This window comes from Argopecten irradians, chromosome 10 (assembly GCF_041381155.1).
Source record: "Argopecten irradians isolate NY chromosome 10, Ai_NY, whole genome shotgun sequence".
NCBI lineage: Eukaryota > Metazoa > Mollusca > Bivalvia > Pectinida > Pectinidae > Argopecten > Argopecten irradians.
The window spans coordinates 19498768-19518542 of NC_091143.1; the positions used below are offsets into that span (position 1 = coordinate 19498768).

Consider the following 19775-nt stretch of genomic DNA (forward strand, 5'->3'; position numbering starts at 1 on the left):
ATCTATTTTTTGGTGGAAAGATTTCCTAAAAGGCTTGCAAAACTTTGCACACTTTGCCAGAAACATTTGCTATCCATTTGTCTTTGGTGTAAATGATTTACGGTGAGTTATAGAGAGTATACATATATTAACCATGCTCCCTCTGTGTCCTAAATATAAACGGAAATACTGTGTTCCTCGTGTGGAAGATCCTTCTGTATAGAACCTTATCTACTCTGATGAAAATTACACGCCACATACTCAACATTCTCAGAGGATTCTGTTTTATACCTAAAACCTGCTCAATTGACGACACCACATTTGAAGTTTCTCGCTTTAAATCGGTTTTTATATCCAGTTATTTCTGCAGAAACTCAAAGTCATCTAGCTTTGTTCCATACCATATAATGTCAATCGCATTATTTTGCTACTAATACAATAGCTGTATGGTTTTATAGTCTCAAAGAACCAAGTCTGTACTAGAAAATGAGTCTAAAATTTTAGGGCTGTACACACTTATGGTATCGTAAAGGTCAACGTCACTTATGAGTATACATATTTCGGTTGGGTTTTGGAAATCGTATGTACTTGTCTGCAGAAGCCGTTTTATGGCGTACTTCTGTTCCTGTATGATTAATTTATGTGGCTATATCCAGTCAATATAAGCTTGCTAGGAACGTTTGGTACATGCGTTGGCCTTTTGGCTTGAACCTTTGCCCTATTATTTATAACTTACAAACAGCACTGTCCAAATCCAGACAATCACGGCGCTCAAATTTGGAAAACAGACGTATCAATAGTACATATTATGTTACCAATTATTGGCTTTCCATATAAATTGCAGTTTGTTCCTCATCATTTTCAATAAGAATAGGCTTCATGCTTCTACTTTGCCAAGATTACGCGATAAATCATGAGTCAATATTTAGTCAATATTGCGTTTTCGCAAACCATTCCAATATCAGCCAACTTTGGATAGTCTCATAAATAGTTATTTACACATGCATTGCAGTAGAAATGTAGAGTTTGTCTGTTACAAAATAATAAAACTTGAGACTATTGACCGAATACTTCGGTTTTTGAAAACTGAAGTGCATGCATACTGACTTTACGTTAATAACCACGTGTTACCACTACTTGGTATTGAATCCTCAGACAACTAAACATTGCATTGTTTTAAGAGATATTGTGTTTACTGTATAACTGTACAAATTAGCTATTTACATGTTAGAACTTATTAGCGGTGTATTAGTTTCGCGAAGCACGTGACAAGATGTGGTATGTAGAACCATACTTTTTGTAGTTGTGATTGCGGAACATATCTTCCGACGAAACGTTTACTGTAATTTCGTAGGATTGAAAGGTTGATACGAAATCTGATTGAAATGCGTAACAGATTTAATAATAGGGAAATTAAAAATAGGTTTATTATTTTGAAATTAAAAACCATAAAAAACTTTTTATTCAGTACCTGTGCTATAATATATTATACGCTTATAGTTTCCGTTTAATTTTCGATTTAGGACAGAACATTTGTAAAAAAATTAATTATTTGTTTTCGTTTGTTTCTTTCCATCCTTTTTGCAATAAGGTTGCAGTTTCACATTTACTCTGACAAACCTTTGTGGTAGTATCATTTATCTGCCTTCAATACTTATATGAAAATGCTATAAAAATAACTGTTCGGCAATTTTTGTAGACTCACCTCTCTTGGCCCAAGGTTTTTGATAGCACACTTTAGGACGACTGTCTCCCCTCGATGGACAGTGATCTCTCTCCGTCCAATTTGGACGAACTCCGGAATAGTTTGACGACGAACTTGGCGACCGGAAACTGCAAAAAGAAGTTCAAATGTCAGACAAGGGGTCATTTATAATTTGATGGTCGATACCAATCACATTTCTCATGCATTTCCTATTTTATTAAAAGTACGGAGGTATTTAATGCCAATTGATGAGATACTAAACAAAATATAAGTAAAACAGCACGTTTTACAAAGAAAACATCGCGAGACCCCACAAAGTTGTAAAGTATGCTATTTCTGACCTTTCACCTACATGCGGTTGTTTCGGTAGTATTTTTTGCATGTATTTGACTAGTATATCGTAGATTGCACGCATTAAAACACATAATGGTGTGACCGATGATCAACACAGGATTTCTCTACCAAGGAACGGAACGTATTCAATGATTAATTATATAACAGCACGCATACAAGAATACAAGAATTAAACGCACGCACGCTGCACGTGCAAAGGTTTTAAGATAACATTTTTCTAAAAAGATGTCGTAATATAAGAATGATGAAGTTTTGGCAATGTTGAATATTTATGGTTAACATCAGTAGATTAATTTTCGAAGTATCCGAATTTATGTGCAACTCCAATCAAACAAGGTGAACCCTTTTCTCTTTAGCTAGTTTGTTACAGATCTAGGAACGTCAGATGATTCCAACTTTAAAGTGGGAAAATCCAAAGTGCTGCTAGCAAAGTACTTAACTGTTAGATGTAAGCTTCGAAAAATTGAAAATCTGATACGTTCACCGCAGTTTGGATAGATACGTTATGCGCGTTAAATGCTATGGCCGTATGCACACTCAACATATGCATGGTTGTAAGTGCACTGTTCAACATGAACTGCGGAAGTTTACAGTATGTAGATCAGAGGTCAAATATATGTTGTCACAAATGTTATATGAAATTTTGTTCCCTGTAAATTTTCTAATGATGTAATAGAGAACGATCAAGTCATATATTGTAAAAAAATGAATTGATTGGTCAAAAACATAAACTAAAAACTGGCATCAGCAAAACATAGCTATTATAGTTGTCACAGTGCAAATGGCCAACAGTGTTACCATCAACAGGACTTTCACCATTACCAACATTATGAGTCATATCACTTACCCCTACCCCCATGTGTCAACAGTAAATAAATCATTTCTTCTCTATTATCATTTTATCATGGTAATTAATGATTCGTTTTTTCTTTTAAAGACGCCAAACGACGATTAAATATATTTTAATATCTCCCGTTTTCTTTATGTACCCTTTGATAACTTCTATCGGTTTCTTTTAAGGTTCAGTAAAGCACTCGCCCAATGAATCGAGCTCTAAAAGTTGCAAGTCTAAGACAATTAATGTTACTATCACTGTTCCACTTAGCGCTCAGAATAGTGAAACAACTGGTTGCCGTTGTCAGTACCATTTGGAGTAGATTTCAGTATGATTACACTTTAAAGAATGCAAAACAAAATTACAAGGAAAGTATATGACAGTTTCAAGGACAAACAAACACTACCATGAAAGTATATGACAGTTTCAAGGACAAACAAGCACTTAAAATATGTATATACACTAACAATGTCCTTATCAATACATGTTCTAGGCTGTTCATGAGTAAAATGAATCAAACCAAATCAAAAATTATAATCAGCCATGTATGTTACAGTATAAACATATAGAGACATGCATACCAAACCATACAATATAAAGCATCAACAATATCACTGAGTTACAGAAAGAAAATAGTGTGAAAACAGGAAAAAGCCTCGATAAATGGTTTTGATTACAAATAGTGTTTTAGTGCTGTCGATGGCTCGAAGATTCAATTAGCAATTCAAATTCGGAATTAGCCCTTAGTGATTTGAATGAATCGACGAATTAGTCAGCCAGCTAGTAATTAACAACTGGCACATTATAACATTTTTTTGAATAATTATCTCTTATGTGATTGAGCTTCCGGCGCATTCTTAACTGCGGTCCTACATTATTTGCGCACCGGATCTTGATGAATGACACGCCCTACGACCCAACCATAGATTGAAGTCACGTGATAACGGTTCGACTATGTTTAAAATTGACGTAACATTTGTTGCTAAAGGAACCAGATTGTAACTGAAGATTATTCCCGTGCTTCTATACTAAAAATGATTTAAGATTCGGAGATGTATCGTACATGTCCGTGATAATATGCTGATCGTAAGCAGTTAGGCTAATTACTTTAATCAAAGACAGGCTAAAAAGCGTCTCGATTTTTAACCTAGTTAATTAAAATTCCAGATACATTTGCACTTTAAGATGTAAACTTTTTCAGAACTTCCAATTCCCCGGATTGGATTTACTGTAACATTACGGGTATTAATTGGATTGAAAGCTATCGTTACGTCACGAACAAGTTTACTCCCTGTTTCGTCGTATATTGTTTTATCGTCATGGGAATACGTCAGGCATTTTCTGTGAATTTGTGTAGCCAGCAGGATACCGACATATATTTAGTATCAACGACAACAAGATATTTTGTAATAGTAATAGAGTTATTCAATGAATCACAGTATGATGAACCTATTGCGTACATATACGGTTATAACGAACATCTTGGGACCAATGACATTACTTTGTTATAGGCATACATCGTAATACACATATTATAAACCTCTTATACAAGCACTGACGGGGAATAAAAATTACTACGCTATAACTACACATTCGTTGTTAGCGAATATATCATTGCAATATTTGATCATTTTCTGATGGAACAAGCAATATTTTGTAGGTCAAATTAGACTCTTTGTACTGTACGCATTAGAGAAAATATCGAAAATGCTGCTTAAGAGCATGGACAAATTTGTCCAAGTCACGGATCAATGATGGTTTATTGATTGATCTTAGTAGAGTCAACCAAAACTAGCCAATTAGAGAGACACCTTAACACTTTGTATTAAACATCCGTTTTGTAATCGAATATGCATACAATATGTATCTTCTGTGTAGTACAATTAACCCACTTGCCTGGAGAATAATGGTAGCTGTATATGGCATTTGAAAGGTAAACAATATCTATCGTAAAAATGACACGTTTTTTCATTATTAATTGTCTACAGGCATTGTTTTCTATCCCATTGACGGTGATATATTAACCAGCCGGGCCCTAGGGTATACAGGTATTGTCTGGAACTGTAAGCAGTATTATATGTTAATACCAATATTTGATGTAGACATATGATAGTTAGATTAATAGCACGTTTAGTTACTGTAGCCATGGGCCAAAGTTATAAAATAATATCGAATATATCGAATATAGCCAAATATCGATACCAAGAGTCTTTTGTTAGCAATGGTTAATCTAAAGGCTTTGCAATGTCTCCTATACAGACGGGGTATATGTTGTTGACTTCCTTTTCTCAAGTTACATGTGTTTTTCGTACAGCTTGCTGTGTATCCTGATTCTGTTACACTTTTTTCGTCATCATTTTAATTATCTTTGCAACATAAGTAGACTAAATGTCTAAGTTTATTATTTTGTATATTGCGAACCCCTTCGTTTAAAGCCGCGTGGGCATCAGTTATGTATACAGAGTGATGATATCGAAGGTATCATGAAATGTATTTTCTGAAATTAGAGCTAAATTTGTACTTTTAATCATTTACTTTAGGAACTTTATGACTCTCTATGTTTTATTTATATTTCTGATCCATAAGCAGTCAAGCAGATTTACTAGAAATCTAATATAACCACAATTACTATTTAAATTAGTTAGAGTACTGAAATATCATAGACTTGCACCTATAAATATGCATTTGATGTGCTATTTCAACTCAAATTTAAATGCATTATTGCCATCGTCGATTTTGTTGGACATTATTTGACAAAACCTGGGTTATGCTTCTTGCAGAGTTATTTCCGTCTTAGCGATCACTTCCGATTAGAGAACATCAGCTTAAAAGGACAGTTTTCCTGACGACCTTCTAAAATGGTTTGTTTATATAAATACATCCTACATATAACGACCAACTGTAATGTTTCTTTGTTCGTTTGGTCTGTATCCATTTAAACGCACTTTGCACAAATCAATATTTTGTTTCTATCGACCCTTGATTGATATTTCCTTTATTTCGATCCTTAATCAATTCGATATCCTGTGTAGTTTAATTTCGCCGAGGAAGATAATTTCCAATACATCTTAGACACTTGTTCGCAGATATAAATGTTCGCGCATTGTTCATTTGTTAAAGTAGTAAGCAATATTTACAGAATACATTGCTTTCGATATTCCATTTTTTGGTGGTATTTAAATTCGCGAAATTGAACATGACCACGAATAGAGTGAAATTAAATTCATCGCGAATCAAAACAATTAGACAGTATGATAATGATCTAGACCATCATTACATTATATCCATTTGACCTTTGTCATTAACGACCTTCAATACCCTGTTTTTACGACCCTTCCTTGTGGCCGTTATACCCACTACAAGGTTACACAATTCAACGTGGTTTGACAAGATCAACAACCAAACTTGGTGATACTAACCACATTTCCTCCAGGGATATATGGCTAAGAATAAAGTTGCTACCATGCCAAATGCGCCATTTGCTTCTCAACCAAACATGTTACAGCCATACAATGATAAAACGCATAGCTCTTCCTTTTCAATTTCTAGCCAAGTTTAGGTTAACCTACAGTTATCATAATCTCGAATTTTTCTTGTCGTCCCTTTTATTATATTGCTTTATCAGGTACTAAGAATCTCGAAAACAAGACGAATATCAATGGAAAACTTTCACGGGAATCTTGACGGTAGCGGAACACTAGATATTCATCCTGGTCGATACTAAGCACATCAGCTACATTATCAGGCGATGTGACTTTCCCTTGAGTTCTGAAGCTATCTAAAACTTGTCAGTATACACCATTATATATACAATATCTAGTAGCAAAGGCCAGCCTCTGTCACGTATGTAACACTCATCAAGCACATACATATACAAACTTAATGGAAGGGAAACGTTGTTTTTTTCTAAAAGATGTGGTTCTATTTCGTTATTTGACTAGATGCAAAGGAAATTTTAGAGAAAAATGAACAAAAAATATCAAATATGTAACGTTAATCGATAAAAACTTAATAGGTTTACCCGAAAAGATTTTCACGATCTCGTCTATTTCATCTCTGCGTGTTTAGCTATATCTGTGATCGCGTGATAGAAGCGGTTCCACCATTCCTCCAAGGAGAACGTTTTGAACAATGACAGCCTGCTCTATGTATAGAACTCTGTGGAAAGCGCCGAGCTGGAACCTCCCATTTAACAGTGGCTGTTCTGCACTACCCTACAATTTACACTAACGTAACCGCAGGTTTTCAAAACCTGGCTTTCCGCTCCTGGTTCGTAACAGACATGAGATTCAAGACGGACGATCGACATGTAATATTTGAATGATATTTGATTGGCGTGTCTGAGAATAACAATGCTTGGTCTAAGTATTGCATAAAGAAGTATGTTTTATCAAACTTACAAAAGCCGAGTAATACACATCATAGATTAATTGAAATTACACTAGCGTATTGCTAGACAATATGCTATACAGATAAAGATATTGAGACGTTCCTTATAATAGCCGAATGGACACGGCATGGGTATTTTGCTTGTACATGAATGTTACTGTTTCTTTGTATGGAAGAGAAACATGTACGTTTAAAAATATGCTGACTTTTACAAAAAATAAATAAATAAATGAAAAAAAAAAAATGAAATGGCTGTCAATATAATATACAGTCAATTTTTTATGAAATGGAAAGATCAAAATTCTTTTATGCGACAAATATTTCAATAATTCATTCTTATCTACATAAGTTGTCGTAAGATATTGAACAGAGGATAACTTCGGCTTTCCACTTATTTCAGACAAAAAACACACAGTAGCGGTTATGTGCACCACCGAGGTTTTACACATAACAGTCAAGAAAGAGTGAAATATAAAAAAAAACACATATTTCACAACTGCACACGATTTCGTTGTTGTTTGACCTGATAAATAAACCAATCTTTTTAATGGCGTCCAAGTTTTTATTTTATGTATAAAGCATGCATTTTGTTCCACCCAAAGTTTTTCCTTTTTTTTTGACATGTTTAACAGCGAACGACTGTGTGTGCTCAAACTTAAACCTTTATATGTGATTATGATAATACACTCGCAAAAGTACGTGGTGAATTTGTCTAACGTGTGGAATACATGAACCCGAAGAGGATAAAATGTATACATCTATTAGATTTTCCCCCTTCTGCTAGCTTCTTTTAACACTTTCTTTTGGTATATAACACCTGTCCTAGGAGATATCAAGGTTAATTTGCATTTGGTAAAGGTGTTTTATGTGGTACTTGCTAGTGTAAAATCCACCTGCTTAGACTGCTTAGAAGCGCAGGTGTTTTCAAATGCATTGCAATTTATAAACATAAGCATTTGTTTTCCAAAATGCTACAAAATTATCATAAGTAACCCATCCAAGTCATGCTTCAATACCGACAGGAGAATGACAAACTGGTTATTTACAATGTCGATGAACACAATCTTTATTCGGACAAACTTCCGACTATTTCACTGAACTCTCTCTCTCCCTCAAATCATAATATTGTACCAAGTATATGAGTCTAATCACAGTTACCAATGATATAGTTTGTATGTAGCAGTGTTCTTAATCACCATTACCAACTGGCAGTGTTTTCAGTCATTAATTAGAGCTAAGCAGTGTGTGTTGGTTAATTAGTTTTCAGTACTGTCGGAGAATACGTGTACGTTCTACAGAGATAGTCTTAGACACAAGAACAATATAATAATAACGTTATAGCATTTGTTAGACGGTGAATAATTAGAGTACGATTGGTACGATAGGGTCAATACAATACATAAACACAACAAATGAAAACTTGGCCTTTTGGATAACTATACACGATGTTGATTACTTCCGGTTGTTAGGGTGCATTCGATAACCATAGGTTACCTAAGCATTATCTCATTAATAGCGTTAATTTCAAAGGAATACTTCAATTGTGCACTTTGGTAAATAGGTTCCCCAGCTCAAGCAACTTTAACCATTTTATTAATGCTGATCTATACATTGATAAACTTTTATATCAGATTTGAAATATCCTTTTTGATATCTAAATGTACAATACATAGCAGATAGAGAATGATATATTTGGACTATTGAAATAAATCACAAACTTATGGAAAACGACCTGAAATGGAAGTGTCCCTAATCGCAATTCAAGATATCTAACTGTCAACGAAATCGTCAGATACATACTACAACTATACCAATAATCACAAAATGTGGCCATAAGGTGTGAATATATCTATTTTCTTTATTCTGTGGTAAAAATATCACGGCATTAAATGTAAATATAAAGAGTCAGTGACGCGAAATCAATAATAAAGCTATATACTATAAAATATCTAATACTTGATGATTGCATTATAACTCAGGAAAGGATAAGTATATAATCATTACATTGTTTAGATTAAACTCCATACAACAAGATGTTGCAAAGAAAATATTTTTTTAATAATTTCAATTTGTAAATATCCTGTTACGTCCCATTTCTCCTCATTTATCGATTCATCTTAGAACATTAGAATATTCTATGCACAAATTCCTGTAATTTGGCTATTTCGACATGAATCAAGAGCTGTTGGACAAATAAATATGATATTTTGTTTCCATATTTTACACCTGGCGAACACACATTAATAATTCAACTTCTATCTTCTATTATCAATATATGACATCTGATTCCTGTTTAGAAATTCAATTTAGATTATATTGTAAGACAGTTTTGATTGTTTAATAGCTCGATAATTGAATTTTTTTAATATATCTGTCAGATCTGAGGTCCGTGCCACAACTGAAGACCAGTACATGACAGTTCTCTAGTAATCAGGTTCCTGTCAGGTAACTAGGCCGTTATATGAAGCTTCTAGGTTTTGCCCACTGTTGTCAAGGCCGCTACCGAGTTACACAGGAGATGCAAACCGCACATAATCTCTGATGTAGTGGAAGGCTAGAAATCATACACGTAAACTACCTGACATTACATTATACACATATCGAGAATTGTCCCATCTCTGCCTACCAACTATCCCGAAATACATCTGCCTTGGTGTGTCTGGAAATGATATATTTATCTTCATATAATGGGATCAGATTTATATCGGAAGTTTCGCACCATTCCATTCTACAGAGTCATACTCGAAAAATGTTTCCATAGAGATATGGCGATACATGTGACATCAAAATCATTTATGAATCAATTTTATTTAATTAGTTATAACTATTACAGATATTTTGTTAAATTTGTCAATCAATTAAATATATGAAAATGCCAGTCCGATTTAGTAGGCTAGAAATGATAAAAATGAACCCGGTTCCTTTTCACACTACTGGTTAATGTGAAATCATTGACAAATCTCCAAATGCTAAATGTATCTATATACAATGCTTATCTTTACGTTTTAGTCATCAATTTAATTAGTTCCTTTTACAAATCACGAATTATCTCTATCCTGTTTTACAATATAGTGCAAAAACTATGGAATGCACAAGCAGATACCTATCTGAAGTAATTATTGATGTTCCCGGCGAAAGGACGTTTTATTATCAGTGTCTACTCTATCCTCACTTTGCAATGCGCCCTCCAATAGCCGATCACACCCACTGCTTAATCCATCATAGTGCACTTGTGAGAAGCTGTATCGCCCGCGATGTAGATGAGCCATGTTGGTATATTTAATGGTAATTCTACACTGTTTCTAAATCAGTTTGCCTCGATATAAAGCATTCATACTATCTCTCTCATTTAAAACAGTTTAGTAACCGTTTTTATGGGGAGACAATCGCTGGTGCATGCGATAAGAGATGCTAGTTGCCGAGTTTACACGCACAGTATCAGCTGAGCGTATATTTACGTAAATGACGTGATTAGATTATCTACTTCCAATCTAGCTTTAAAAATGTGTGTTACATCTCAAGGAGGTCTATCGTGGCATTAAGTAATCACTGAAGTTTTTTAAATCCATTATATAATTTGTGTTTCTGACAGATTGATTTCATCATGTTTGTAGCATTCCATAACCATCGCATGTCTGTGTAGAATAGAGTACTCTTCAAAATATTTCCAATATATTTCCAATATACCAGACTACAGTTGCGAATACATTGCATTTGAAAATAAAATCTATTTCAAGAATAAAAGGTACAGTACATGTAAATGATTTTACTATTAGATTTGAGATCAAGTTCAAGCATTACCAATACCAACTAACTGTTTACTTTGCTTCGTTCATTACTCCCTGAATAATTCTTCCATGGGTGGTCTTGTAGTGTGATTAAACTCAGACAACTCATCATTAAATGCTCGCGTTTAACCTAAATCGTATTACAGAAAACTTCAATGACGTAACTTAGAAGTTTAAAATAATAACTGTCACAATTTTCTGAAGCAATTATCCATCTTGTTAAGACACTGCGGCTTGATTTATCAAATTCCATTTTGAATAAATCAGAAACCGTTCTCAAAATAGAGCCCGTGACAATGCTTTTAGAATCGTGTGGAAGCTCTGAGACACCGAGGCAGACTTAACATACGTCTCCTGAAATCTAAAGCTAACAACAACGCCAGCCATTCGACATTTATGTCGTCAACCATACACCACCGATGTCGAAGACTCCGATCCAGCGATACCTCCTCAATGCAATAGATTAAAATCTACATAAATACACAGAAATAAAATAACGTTGACAAATCAAAGATAATGTTAATGTGAACCACAAGTCTCGTAAGAGATGTTTTATAGCCTCTTTGGAAGCAGTGCGGAATTCATATTAACAGGACATCGGGTCGCTGTCTATGATTGTGCACAACCGGGCTCCCCTCCATTGTGCATATGACGTAAAGATCATTGACAGATGACCTATAACTGCTGAATGAATCTTATATAGGGCTGCATAAAGAAAACAAAATGGACTTTTATGGTGATATCTTGCTGTCATGTTTACAGTAAAGAACATGCTGTTTAGTGTATAAATAGAACATTTCATATTGTCTCTAAATTGTGAGAAGTTTCATGTATAACAATAGATTCAAAAGTACATATATGGAACAAAGAAGTGATTACAACTGTGGGGCAAAAACAATGTCAAATTGTTGATGCGCTCTGCCCCTTTATCAAGACACACAGAACGAACACAATTACATAATATGCATATAGTATGCATTTTTATGCAGTTTTATATTTTAGCAACTTAATATAAAGGTATGATATTGAACTTATGATATATGTGTTAGAATTCTCACATCATGTTATTTTGTGAAAGGTATATCTTACTTAAGTTATGCGTTTGAACATATGAGGAACGAACTTTCAGCATAATGAGAGTGGGGCGACTTGCTAGCTCGTTGTCAATGTAATGTGACAGGATATGATGATGTGTTATTTTGTTATCCAAGACATTACGCTTCAATCAGATAGAACTATTCTTAAAGGACAAGAGGTCCATAAATACAAACATACATTATTTGAACGTACACTAGTCTTCCAAGACATAAGTGCTGAAACATCAAAACCTAATCAAACAACCAAACTAACAACCAGCCAGCCAACCATTCAATATCATAATATCTTTTTGAAAAATGGTTTTACATTTCGTGCCGATCGTCTTCATTTCATATGTATAACGGTATTACGGATCAATTAATGGATTTCCAGATGCACTTTATGAAATAGGTTTGGCGGCACTTAAACCAGTGCCAGACAATACTTTGAATTCTTTTTCCGGTGAACATTAATGTCAAATTAGAAGGTTTTATCAATCTTTTTTTACTAAAAAACAAATAGATAAGGTTTTTGACAAAATCTATCAACTTTATATATATTTCTATTACCATTATTTCATTTCTGACGATTTCTATACCTTTTTAACAGTGGCCATATCAATTGTCATCGATATCAAAGATAACACTGATAATCGTATGCTAAATCCAGCAAATTATATCTATTATTTCCTCCGATAAGTAAATACCTTATACTTATATTGATGGACGCTACGATATACAGAGCTATCAGTAAACTAGCGTTGGCAATTATCGTTTTCAATCAGACTATTTATGTATTGGCCTTTTAATAAAAATCGTCTTTATATCACCAGTTGGCCAGCAATTTTAGATAACGCCTGTCAAACTGAACACAATGCTGATATTCAAATGCAAGAGATGACGTGAGAGCAAAAGGTTACAGAGACCAAGATGTGACAGAGTAGAACTCATTTACATACGCCACGAATTGATGAGGATTTGGCTCGGATTCACCACGTAACCTCAATTAGCACGTCAGTTGGTGCCTTCTGATGGTTATATCTGATAGCAGTCGATACATCTTCAGACATATATCGCTTCCATCCAAGATCAAAATGACTAGATTCGTTGTATATTTACGTAAGAAGAAAAACATAGAATGTTTAAAGAAACCACGAAACTATTTTTTATGGTAAGATGTGAAGCAACATATGGTTAATTTAAAGAAGAAATATTTGACCTTAAGTGCTAATGTTCTTCTTTTTACTATATTGATTTTTAATTTTTCGCTATTTGGGTATGAAGATGTTTCAAAATACATATGAAATCTTAAGTACCGTCAGATAAGCTGCAGAACACAGTATAGTCCTTTTAGAGGCTCTTAAAATGCAATTCAATAAGGCATTGGTATTTTAAGGAGATCGAAATCCCGAAAGTATTGTCGGAGAAGGTCATATCATACTTTGTTAATAAGTACTTCATACAAATATTGAACAACTATTTGATACTATCAGGAATCCATAATTAGTAATTTAGAGACTATTTCAAAGGCACATTTATCAATTTGATTATACATTTTGATTCTGAATTGAGCTAGTATATACAAATATACCTATTTGCGACTTAATTCGTCTTCAAAGTTAAGAGATAGTTGTGTAATGTCACGAACGCAACGTATTCCGGGCATCCTTGATAATATCATTATGCTGCTTGTTTAGGGGATGCCCAATTACCTCTAGTAAACGGGCGGTTTTCCGGATGGCGACTCCCAGTGTCTATAAAACACACCACATTAGGCCTATATGCAAATACATCATCACTGTCGGTTATCGATAGGTCAGGGGCTTGTTTTCTACATAGCTGTGTGCCCCATCGTAATACGTATGGTAATGAATGGAAGCCTGGCACCGATGACCGCGTGCTGAATATGAGTTTTGGTGTAAGTGATCAGAATTAGATAAGGTCTGGTTGAAGACCTGTGTAGCAACACAGTAGACTGCACACGCCGATGTAGCAGGAAATCAGTCCGTTAACTCATCTCCACATTTTTACTGTTACATGAATTGCAAAGCGTACTGAGGTATTGTGTTTAGTCTTTTAAAGATATATGAGCACCCCGTCCGAGACGGAGCGTAATCGCCTATAATTCATTTAGATTGTTCGAATCAATTATGTAACTATGGCAACAACTGTTAACTGCCTTTTTATCGCGGTTGTCGACGTAACCTTCTGGAATGATGACATAGGCACAGTAATTCATCCTGTATTGGTGTATGTATCGCTATGTGGGTTACGTCAATTGTAAATATGGAGAAGACAAAGGATGACAATGTATTTTACAATGCAGGCTTCGCACTGTTCCTGCTGGGACCCCGACCTTTAATTTCACAATCACCTTTACACACAGGGGATGCTAGTCGTTGTCAACTCCATAATTAGTAGCACTAGTAGACGGTATCAATCGAGACATCAGAGTAAGCTCGGCTCCATGCGACCTTGTGAAATATCAATTGAGATCCAAAACAATATACTGCATAACATTCTATGTTCGTGCGTACATATTTTCACGAGTGTTTAATTCAATATGTGTGTATAAATATTCGTTGGTGAAACAAGGATTCCAATTATTTATTAAACACATGTCGTTATATGTAATATATATATATATTCGTGGTCCCATAGCACTATCGACAACAGTACTGTACACCATTTAATTTTTGCGTATCTAACATACTTGCTATTGACCAAGGACTCCGTATCCGTATATCATTATTAGTGTTTTATTTTAATTTGCGTTAGAGCATTATCGGAATATTACGCAAATTTCGGTATTTTGCGAAATAATGTGATTTTACTGTGTATGAATACCGGTATATTTCATACTTTTGATATATACTAAGTGGTATCGGTAGAAGTTAATCTTTCGAAAAAATAATAGCCTACTTAAAATAAAATAGTGTAATTTACAGTTCTGTTTATATTGATAACACTGAAGTCGAACTACCACATCAATGCAAATACGAAAACGCATAACCATGTCATAAACACGTGATCCGGAAGTACAGCATCAATATTGAGGTCACGTGCTTTTATTTCACAGGAAATAAAATATTTACAAATGTGAAGAAATCGATGTGAATCACAGTATAATTTTGAGTACTTAACACATTTATTAGCAGCCGTTTATGTCCGAGGACAAAGCGATTGATAGTTAAATGCCCATACTAACGTTCTAGCCTTACATCAAACGACACGGTCAGATAAATGCATATTGATATAATACTCAGATGTCATAGCGATAATATAGGTAGCACTTCTAATGTTGACATAGTTCTCAGTAACGTATTATGGCTATATTATATTGCTATGTATATTCATCAATACGAGCTCGTCTTTGTCATGTAAATGGAACCTGTTCTCTATAATACTTAACGTAGAGTGAAGAGATCAAAACACTATGAAACACGTGTTATTACCAATAAATAAATATAATACTATCAACAGCTGTATGTTACTACAACGAGCTGTTACCTAACTCGGATTAGTAGTCTATATACCTTGGCAATATTGCATAAAACATTTTCAACGAAACCATGGACAAGTGTCGCCATACCTGCCGTTACTACCACGTGAGGATGTTTTTGACCCTTTAAACGCATTCAGTTTAAATAAATTAAGTTTACTATAATGTTTACTGCTAATATTTTAAATATATGTGTTTTTGGTTTGAATATACCGCGTGAAAGATAGACCGGTATAACGTAAATCATGCGATGGCAATTAAAGATACTGAACTTTTATTCGTTTATTTCAACTTTGAGACATTAAAGATAAGATTTGGTTCCCAAGTATATATATTTATTTGATCCTTTGATTATCGCAAAGACACTCAACACTTTCGATGTCCCAGCTGTCTGATTTTGTGACGAGTTGAGTGCTTTTTCTCCAACGCTCGCCTGATCAGAAAACCTCAAGAGTAAAATATCGAATCAGCGGATGGAGTGAATTACGTATATATATATATACTGAAATCTCAGTCAGCAAACAGCATGCTTTGACCTTTCAGTTAATTCATCACTGAACATGTACGGAGAAGGAAATTACGGGTTTGTTAAAAGGGTATTGAGCGGGAGAATTGACTTTGCCACTAATTTATCACTCACAAAATGTGTCTGACAAGTCTAATTCTGCTTCACACATTCAGACCAAGAAATTTTGCGATAGTAAACTGTGACTGTATTCGACCAGTAAATACGAGACACCATTTGAAGGTTTTGCATGGAAAACAGAGAAACCATGTGAAGTTTGGCATGAAAGAATTAACTTCATGTTTGCTAGTTTTATATAACAGCATATTATGTCCTTGTTATATAGATATAGATTTTTACACCCCCTCTGTATAATGTGTTACCGATGGCACAAAACACTACAACATCCGCTCATCATCCCGGAATGACTATTTTGTATTCGCATATTACAGTTATCTGTCCTTGCAGATAGGTGTTGGTTGTGACGTCATTAATTTGGGAGCGTAACGTCATATTTTTCTGAGAAAACGACGTGAATTGCACCCAGAAAATAATGACGACATAATCGATACCTAACCAGCAAGGTAGCTAACTCTGTAATATGCAAAGACGGAATAGGTATTTCGACATATCTGTTTTTATCAATCGTTGTCTTCTTTACTTTTCTAATAAATAAATTCAGGTTTAAACAATTTGGCTTGTCTCCATTAATGTCCATTGCGTAAGTATAAACTACCTTGACGTCTATATACCGCCATATTGTTGAGGGTTATAAATGTTGACGGTACAGCCTCCCACTAGTTTCCCTGATAATCACATTATGGCTTTAAAACAATAGAGAATTAGCTAAGTGTTCAACCAACTTGATGCCATTCTATTCATCTTTCGTCCTCCGAGCATTGTCACAGATTCCCAAGAAATGATGTATTGGTTTTAGTACCACCATTTAATTACCACCAAAACGTGTAAGGGTATCCGGGAGATATTTGTTTTCATTAGCGCATTTCGTTTATGTGTATGTGGAGGAGGGATTGTTTGATTCATATAATGTATCCATTATATAAATTATAGACAAGATGTCCGGATAATAGCCATGCTACTTCTCCTAATTTATATTTCAAACCAATGCTTTAATATTGTTCAAAAACATAGATAAATTATCAAATAGAAATTATGTACAGATGATATTTTCAAATAATTAATTTTCTTTTTGTTTCAGGCTTTCTGATTGGCCTTTTCATTTTTTTCATTCCACGTTGAAAAAAGATTAAAAAAAATCCGAGAATGACGTAGAAACCCGACGTTATCGTGACGTCACAATAGAAACATTGACGTTGCGTATTTTTTTGTGAAAAAATAATCCCTTGGAAAATATCAATGGAATCGTACGTATAAACGTATCTCATTTTATAAAGAAGCCTGAGAAATTAATCATAAGCATTGAAGTCACTATTTTTTAATTTCATCGGGTTATGAAATAAATTTTGTTTGCAAACTTTTGTGAGAATCCGCTACGAGGATTTACACAGTTTGCTAACAAAATTTCTTTCATAACCCGATGAAATTAAAAATTATGACTTCAATGCTTAATTGGTAATTTATCGAATTTTTCTAAATTGAGAGCACTATTTGGCCAGATGATCAAACTCGTAGAACTGCTTAGCTTATTGTAAGTTTTTCTAATGGCTAACACAAACTGATGCCTGGTTGATCAATGGGAAAGCGGGACATTCTTGGATCTCAAGCAATGCGATTGTTGTCGTTATTGTAGAAAAATGAGTTCTTCTTGCAAACTGGCTGTTCCGAACCGATCGTTGTAGCAGCGGCCTGCGCCTCTGCCGAGAATTTATATGCACAATGCTGCGAAAACCAATTCATTTTAAGAGGAATGAATTATTTAAAACAACCTTTAATTTCACACTTTTGAGAATGGTTAAAATTGCCTTGCAGTCCAAGGCAATCAAGAGCAAACATTTGTATCTAAAGTCGGATTAAACTCTTCAGGAATGAGGGATTTTTGAGCAATCGTTAATGCTCTGTTCCTCCCCGACATTCTCTAGAGGTCGCGACCCAATCGTCCACGTGTTGAAAACGATGATTAGTTCTATTAATGCAACAAAACGCTTCTCGTCATCCACTTGTCATTTCCACACAAAAAGCGGACATCATTTGGTGTGGTTTTGCCCTTTTTAGTTTGATGGATTCAACTCACAAATATCCTTTTGAAAAAAAAAATGATGTCATATGAAAGCATGTCATCATGACAAAGCATGTGACACACCGACGGATATAGTTTAAGACCTAGTTACGCTTCTCAGGTAAAGTAATTAAACTGTCACCTGTAGCTCTCATCACTAGGCTAAACAAGACACGCTGCTAAGTATTACTTATTGTAGTCATTTACCTCCCAAATTGATCAAATAATATAAACCAACAACCTTTCGGGTGCAATTTACTTTCTTTCAAATCACAGTGGATTAGCTAAAAGTTTTCTCTGGGATGCATATCTACCTCATCAATATTTCCAGCATGTCAATGCGAACTGTATGACACAACACATCGCTAACGTATTTTGATGCGGAAATCGCGAATTTTTTGATCCACAAAAAATGACGTCGTTTATATTTATTACTTTACTGCTATACTCACTGAAAACGTATATCTGTGGTTCATTAGCAATGTCATTACTTACAATAAGCTGCCGAAAGATAACGTTCATCCTTGTTGCTATAATGCAAATTAACGTTATTACCATTCCATAGAATCAACGATAATCGAACGAAGGATGGGGTGGACGGATGGTAACTAATCTCAGATGGATGACAACTTCGCCTTGGATGGATGATAAATCATCCTAGGATAAATGGTAACCGCACCAAGGGTTGTAACCGCACCATGCCTTGTTGCTTTCGTATTTGCAATTTCTGACTGTCATTGAAATATAAATGTATTTCCAGCGTTTTTTTTTAATATAATTTATCAACGCGCTAATATCATACTTCACAATAAGCTGGAGGCCGCTACATGTACGTAGCAATGTGCTAATAAACCATTTGTCTTAAACATGACTTTGGAGATACATCATCCGACTTACTAAAGCAGCAACTTCCCCCATACACATTCAGACATATTGGATATTTCAAGGTATAATCAGCACCACAGAGAGTAATGGAACACATGCACGGATAAACGACGTTCCTTACGTCGACTTGTGTAAACAATGACGGTAGTGTTGAGTGATTAAACATGTAATTAAACATCGCATCTCCACGTTAAAACAAACCCGACACTCCTGGCATTTGTTACCACTACCAAAGACTGCCTTGAATGTGCGGAATGGTAAATGCATATACATTAACGATGATTTAGGGACATTAATTCTAGTTAAAAAATATACTTAGCGTGTTTGTTACTCTTACGTTAACATTTTGCTTTATTTTTCCTGACAGATGCAGATTTTCTGGAATACTTTATATTTAAAGTTGGAGATGAAGCATCATCTATCTTCATTATAGCAGAGCCTCGTTTTAATGCTTTAAACAAAGGCAAGACTAATTACTGCAAGCGCGAGCTGAATCCCATACTCCTATCGATATTCAGATTCATACAAGAATGGATCTCTCTCAAGGAGAGAATTAAAAA

General features: G+C 34.7%; 1 protein-coding gene across 11 annotated transcripts in view; it reads right to left on the reverse strand.

Moving 5' to 3' along the window:
• LOC138333346 (fibroblast growth factor receptor-like 1) overlaps positions 1-19775 on the reverse strand; it is a 203464-nt gene that overhangs the window by 17914 nt on the left and 165775 nt on the right. For all 11 annotated transcript variants that reach the window (XM_069281666.1, XM_069281673.1, XM_069281675.1 and 8 more), the window contains one exon: positions 1685-1812. In XM_069281666.1, the coding sequence (XP_069137767.1) occupies positions 1685-1812 (128 nt within the window). The remainder of the gene's footprint in view (positions 1-1684; positions 1813-19775) is intronic.